General features: G+C 35.8%; 1 protein-coding gene across 1 annotated transcript; it reads right to left on the bottom strand.

Annotated features, from left to right (window-relative positions):
* Positions 1–422: 422 nt before the first annotated feature.
* On the bottom strand, positions 423–6,138 carry LOC306887389 (prenylated Rab acceptor protein 1-like). The gene is made up of 6 exons (XM_079445073.1): positions 6,083–6,138; positions 3,525–3,605; positions 3,082–3,294; positions 2,717–2,814; positions 2,456–2,557; positions 423–2,364 (listed from the first exon to the last, which is right to left on the bottom strand). The coding sequence occupies exons 2-6, from the start codon at positions 3,593–3,595 to the stop codon at positions 2,276–2,278; spliced, it is 573 nt and encodes a 190-aa protein (XP_079301199.1). The 5' UTR covers positions 3,596–3,605; positions 6,083–6,138; the 3' UTR covers positions 423–2,275.
* Positions 6,139–7,411: the final 1,273 nt, after the last annotated feature.

Genomic DNA, 7,411 nt, shown 5'->3' with positions numbered 1-7,411 from the left:
ATGTTTAAGTTGATGAAGTGGTGTATTTCAACTTTTTTTTTTTTTTTTACATAAATATTTAAAATTGTTGTTCATTTGTCCCTAACAGGGTGGACATTTTTGGTCATCCTGTCTTATTTAATTTGGCTCATAACTGCTTGAGTTTATATACCTAAGATTGTATATACCATATATTTATATACCAAAATTATTTTTCACATGTTTTACAGATCCCCATCACGATTACACAATAATTGTCATATTTCTTTTCAAAGTCCTGTTATCTTTTACCTTGAGTAGCTGTACTATCATGGTTTTTGATAAAAAAAAGGGCATGCGATTTATATTTATCAGCATCTGCTGGACCACCTACCTAATGTCTACCAAGAGACAAATGAATCTAGACCAAATCATGGCAGTCATAAAAGTTGACAACAAAAATTGGGAAAAGGTTTCTGAACTATTTATTTTGCCATCCTAAAACTTCAAGGTCACTTTAATAGCTCACAAAACAAACAAATATTAGATCAACAGTTTGATTTGTTTTCTAGTTTCATGATAATTGATAGTATCGAAGTATAAAACATTTCATTTAGTGTATTCCTGTCTGTTATTGTACATGTATATATATTCTATTTTTTTTTCATATACAAATCCTCCAGTTGTGCTTTGTGATACAACTTGAAAAGCTAGAATAATATCTGCTTACTCTGTATTGAGACACCAGTAAATCAGGACAGTTCAATTTATATAACAATTTACTGTGTAAAAAATAAAGGTTTATTTAAAATGTATGTATTATTTTACTCATATATCATTGGGGTCCCCAGCATCCCAAACATGAAAATGATCAGTTTCAACAGAACACAAACGATAACCATTATTTTAGCTCCTTCTCTTAACAATGGCAAACAAGACTATTTTTAGGCCACAGCAGAGAGTGACTGTAATATGCTGACCGCAGCATTCATCATACAATGATGTCACTGCAAACTACTGACATGCAAAACTGGGCTGCCTAACACACACACACACACACACACACACACACACACACCTAATGTCCCTTGGGAGAATTCTATGGGCTCACTGCAGTGCTCCTCTTTCTCGCTCCCTCCCTCCCTCCATACTGCACTGCTGTAATGGAATATCGATCGGCTGCTCTTGCCGCAGTGTTTAAAAGGAGAGGTAGATCCCACCCAAGGTCATCACTATGGCAACTTAAAAATGAGATGGACTGTCACTGGTATGATTCCATGAAAGCATGTCACATAAGTCAAATTTGTGTGATTTGACAAGACAACGATAAAAAAAAAAAAAAGATGAAAATAGGCAATAAGCCTAGTTATTGTTCTATGAGCAGTCGTTAAATAAACATTAGACTTCAAATATTGTACAGGCTGAGCATTTTATTGCCCTTCCCATTCACTGATACAACAGAAGCAAGTTAAAATAAAATACAATAAACATTTTCATAAGATATGAGAACATAAAAAAAACAAAAACAATTCCACTGGGAATACTGGCATCAGAAACTGATTACACTGAATAGCAATAATACATTGATTTCTTTGCTGACGCAAGCTGTTAATAGATCATACATGCGCTAGCTGTATTAACAAGACTGATGTAACAACAAATATAGATAAATATAGCTTTAGACAAATGATTATGTAATGATTGGAACCCTATGAATCACACAAACTGTCAAGACAGTACATTCTTGTTGTCTGATTTTTTTTCCTTGCTGTTTTGGATGATCTAGCATAAGATTTTGATCAAAAACTATTCCTTATATTTGTCCTTTAGTGCGAGAGGATCTGAAAACATTTAGAGGGTGATTTGCTCACCCTCATGTCATTCCAAACCTGTATAAACCATATTCTGTGAAACATAAATAATTTTTTTGTTTTTCAAAATATCTTCTTTTGTGTTCCACAGAACAACAGTTTTCAGTTTTGGGTCAACTATGCCTTTAAGGATAGTATAAATTGAAGAAAACTGGATTTTTTTTATTTATTTTTTTGCTTTGGGTCACAGTCAATTTAGTTTGTGCTTTAAGGATGCTGTAGAAATAAATTATGTAACAAATGAACATATCTAATGTAATAGTTACCAGTAAAGGCAATTGAGGTGCTTGATCTGTTTAGGGCAATGTCAGCTGAACAGTCTGCATTTCTGGCCAATCTGTGAGTAAACTCATATTTTTAAATTAGTGCAACCAATATGTGGCAATGTAAAAGATGAGGCAAGACACTGCAGGTTAACATGAGCCAAAAGGTCAAAGGTTAGAGGTTTAAACAGGTTCCATGAGCAGCTCATCTATGTCAGACGACTCCAGCTCACGAAATGCTGCATGAGACCCGATAACAGCTAGTGTAGCACCTGAATAAATAAATAAAATAAAAAAAATGTACATTTCAGAGGAACCTTTTCTGGAAAAACAAGTACAATGAGATGAGGGTGAAAAACTCACCTAGTACCCAGAACACAGCAGCTCCTGCACCTGCGAGCCAGAACACAGGGAAGGAAACCCCTCCTGCTAAACCTAACTGGTGTCCCTGAGTCAACTCACGACCTGAGAGAAACAGATGAGTGTGTTTGCACATTAGATCACTTGCATCACATCAAATATCCAGCCCTCAAACTTCAATCTAGCACTTTAAGAAAACAAATCCAATGATGCAGCTCATACAGCCTCACATTACACCACTAAAACAACATCTCAATCTCTTACCGAAAACAACCAGCTTCTTTTCCAGCGTTTTCAAGTGAATTATATAGAAGGCACCAGCAAACACTCCCAAAGCAATCAGGAGCATTGGGGAACTGATACTGGAGGAGAAAAAGAGAGAGAAAGTTTTATTTGAACCTTCTGTGAATGTTTATGTTAAATGCCTTCCACATGGTTGCATGAATGTGGACCTTCGGAGAAATTTAAACACACACACCCATGTTGTGTACATAAGAACAGAAGCTTATCGAACATTTTTATTTCTATTACAGTGAACCTTTTATTTAATTTGAAGAAGTTACATTTATTTGAATATTCCCTCATTTGTAACATACATTCTAGATGATTATTAGCAAGCAGTTCCTTACATGCAGTAGAGGATGAGTCCCAGGAAGATGAAGGTGTAGTTGCTGTGATAGGTGTTCAGGTTCCTCACCACACGCTGGCAGAGCTCTCCAAAATTACGAGGCTTGGAGAACTTGCGCTGATCCACAAAACTGGCCCACGGACGGATGGACTTCCGCCTGCGGTCCACCCAATCCTTAATCACATTGCCAGACAGACCTTTGGGCAGCCACAGCCTAACGTCCACGACAGACAGGAAAATAGAGTTACCAGATTAATAATAATGTTTATACATTTCATTCATTTTAAAACATGTGCATCATAATAACACAATCAAGTGTAATAACAACACATATGACATTATTTTTAATTATGTGTAATTCAATATAATGGCAAACAACAGAAATGAAATTAAGTTACTAACTGTAGATTTATATCAATAAACACTTCTGTGCTCTTCACTCACCTCCCCACTGCTCCTGTCCCAGGAAGCTGTTCTGGCTCACTGCTGAAGGGGTCACTTGCTTTCCCATCCATTTCAGCGTGTCTAATAATAACAGGAACAAGTACTTTAACTATTAAAACACCTAGTTCATTTCCAACTCAGTTCAGAGCCACTTTATACACTATACAGGTAGACTATCTGTATTTTGTACTACAGGTGCATCTCAAAAAATTTGAATATTGTGAAAAAGTTCATTTTTTCTTGTAACTTATTTCAAAAAGTGAAACTTTCATATATTTTAGATTCATTACATGTAAGGTAAAACATTTCAAAAGTTTTTTTGTTTTAACTTTAATGATTAGAGTTTACAGCTCATGAAAGTCAAAAATCCAGTATTTCAAAATATTAGAATATTTCCTACGATCAATCAAAAAAAGGATTTGCAAAACAGAAAAGTTCAAGTTCTTTAAAGTATGTTCATTTATGTACTCAATACTTGGTTGGGGCTCCTTTAGCACAGACTCCAGCATCAGTGAGGTGTGGCATGGAAGCGATCAGCCTGTGGCTCCGCTGAGGCACTATTGAGACTTCAGCTCGTCTGGATTGTTGGATTGACTGTTTCTCATCTTTCTCTTGAAAATATCCCAGAGATTCCATATGGGGTTCAGGTCAGACATGTTGGCTGGCCAATCAAGCACAGTAATATCATGGTCAGCAAACCAGTTGGAAGTGGTTTTGGCACTGTGGGCAGGTGCTAAAGTCCTGCTGGAAAAGGAAATCAGCATCTCCATAAAGCTTGTCAGCAGATGGAAGCATAAAGTGCTCCAAAATCTCCTAGTAGACGGCAGCATTGACTTTGGGCTTGATAACATACAATGGACCAACACCAGCAGACGTCACGGCACCCCAAATCATAACTGACTGTGAAAACTTTACACTGGACTTCAAGCAGCTTGGATTCTGTGTCTCTCCAGTCTTCCTCCAGACCTTGATTTCCAAATGAAAAGCAAAATTTACTTTTATCTGAAAAGAGGACTTTGGACCACTGAACAACAGTCCAGTTATTTTTCTCCTTAGCCCAGATAAGATGCTTCTGACATTGTCTCTGGTTCAGAAGTGGCTTGGTAGCCCTTTTCCTGAAGACGTCTGAGCGTGGTGACACTTGATGCACTGACCCCAGCTTCAGTCCACTCCTTGTGAAGCTCTCCCAAGTGTTTGAATCGGCTTTGCTTGACAGTATTCTCAAGCTTGCGGGCATCCCTGTTGCTTGTGCACATTTTCCTACCCAATTTCTTCCCTCCAGTCAACTTTGCATTTAATATGCCTTGATACAGCACTCCTTGAACAGCCACCCCTTTTAGTAATGACCTTCTGTGACTTACCCTCTTTGTGGAGGGTGTCAATGATCGTCTTCTGGACCAGCAGTGTCAGCAGTGTTCCTCATTATTGTGGTTTCAAAAAACAAGAGATACCCTGAATTTATACTGTAGAGATGGTCATTTATGGAAACTCAAATATAAATATTCTAATATTTTGAGATACTGATTTTTGACTTTCATGAGCTATAAGCTCTAATCATCAAAATTAAAACAAAAACAAACTTTTGAAGTGTTTAACTTTACATGTAATGAATCAAGTTCAAGTTTATTTGTATAGTGCTTTTTACGATACAAATCGTTGCAAAGTAGCTCTACAGGAAATTAAGTTTCCACAATATATTTATATATTGCAGAACCTTAATATATTTAACTTATGGCAAAATTTGGTAATTCTGTATGTTGTCAAAAATACATGAAAGTTTCACTTTTTGAAACAAGTTACAAGAAAAAAGATTTTCTAAGATGCACCTGTATATGGCACTGCTATGAGATGTAGAGGACATTCTGGGTGTCAAATGAGGAAAGTAGGACCCTTTTCTAATGGTGCCCATCACTTTACTCATTCAAAATATTTCCGGTCTATTTGCATTACAGTAGCCATTACACTGTTACATTATGGAAAAATGGAAAACGTTGGTAGAAGGTCTCTTGAGAACAGAATGAACAATGACTTTATTAACTCTGTAGACCACTGCCTACACTTTTCTCTTTTTCATTTTTTATGAAACAATGAAAAAACTAATTAAACATAATAGCTTTCATTATTTTAGCAACTTCGTTCAGAAGACTTGCCACCTGCTGTGCAGCAAGTTATAAATGTCTTAAATTACATTATGCGCGCTAAAGGAAAATCACTCATATGGGTTGGTGTTTGCTACAGAAACTCTGCATCCACAACTACAAATAATCCGGAAGAACAAGTTTGTTAAGATGCTGCATTAAGACAGATGTGTCCAAAACATATTAAGTTATAACCATCTAACAACGCGATCTTTTTGACGGGTGGGTATAAAAACACTCCCCAAAGTTTGTTTATCAAATCTGTTATGGAAACTATTCGCTCGTTCTTAAATAATGTTGATTCCCTAACGACTATGAAAATCAGATATACGTGAACTTTGAGTTGCGACTGTAAATTTAGATATTGCTAAAACGGCGCACCGAGAGAAAAATAAACCCTAAAACAGAGATCTTACTCACAGTACTTTCTGTGTTCAGTGTGTCGATGAGCGGCGGATATGATGTGGTTCTTCTGTAGACGAACTAACGACCGCCTCCTAGTGACGTGGACCAAACCAACAGGACAGGCAAACAGATATTAATCAAAGTCCCTTGTATTAATTCACACGTATTTTTAATATGATGGATTATATTCTACGATTACGAATTATAATAAATTATTATTTTATCTAAAAGTCATGACGTCCATTTGTAAGCCAGCTAGGAAGGAATATGGATGTATACATATCTATGGGAAGGAAGGCCCAAACAGAGTTGTTGTTGTTGTTGTTGTTTTTTATTATTGTTTTTTTTTTTTACATTTAACCCGTGTGCACCCTTATGGACATTTTTGTCCATTTTATTTTATTTTTTTTTTTTTGCCTGTGTTAATGCTAACTGCATAAATTGTGGCTCAGGTGTGTATTTTTATTGTAATTTTAATATTCCACCTTCATTTCCTTTAATAAATCTATTTTACACTAGGTACACAAAATTGTTACACTCAGGACCTTTTGGACAAAAATGTCCCCATTGAAACCCATTAAAACTGCTATTTTTAATCGCAGTGCCGTTTAACTGTAAAATGATGCAATTTTTGTTAATAGGCTTTCATTCTGTTGGCAAGGCTTCAAAATTAGTTTTTTAAAAAATTTTACCAGATGGTGCCATTTTTTCAGGTTTGGTCTATAAAGCAAATACTCGCTTTATTCCTGTTTTCTGCTTCTGCGTATTATAGAGCCAATTGGATAAATAATGCAGCTATAATTGTGTAGGTGTGTTGGTATAGATGTCAGAGTGTGGTTTGTATGTGTGTCATAAAATTGTGTGTGTGTGCTTGTAATATTTGAGAAAGAAAAACTCTACTGTAAATCACAAATCCAAGCACTATGTGCACCAGCAGAGTTTTGCTGGCATCTAATGGGGAAAATTTGGTACTGCGTCCAAACAAAATCTTACAGAGAGCTCATTTTTTGAGATATCAACCTCAAATTTGGAACACAACTTGTTTAGATTTATGGCTTTGATTTTCTATCAGGTTTAGAGTTCAACATGTTTCATATATAAAATATTCATAAAATAAAATATTGTTCATATATCATTTTCATAAACTTAAACCTTTATAACTTTTTTTCGGTTTCACTTTTTAAACTTTTTTTACTTCAACAATAATCTGCCATGGGTCTTCTTTAAAATGCGACCACACTTAAGTTTCTGCTCCCAAGCGTCCTATTTATATGACCGTTTTTTTACATGGACATTTTTGTCCACTATGGACCTAAGTGTAACTTTTTTTTATTGATGCACAAG

Source organism: Barbus barbus (assembly GCF_936440315.1).
Source record: "Barbus barbus genome assembly, chromosome: 21".
NCBI classification, from domain to species: domain Eukaryota; kingdom Metazoa; phylum Chordata; class Actinopteri; order Cypriniformes; family Cyprinidae; genus Barbus; species Barbus barbus.
This window is presented reverse-complemented; position numbering and strand designations above follow the sequence as displayed.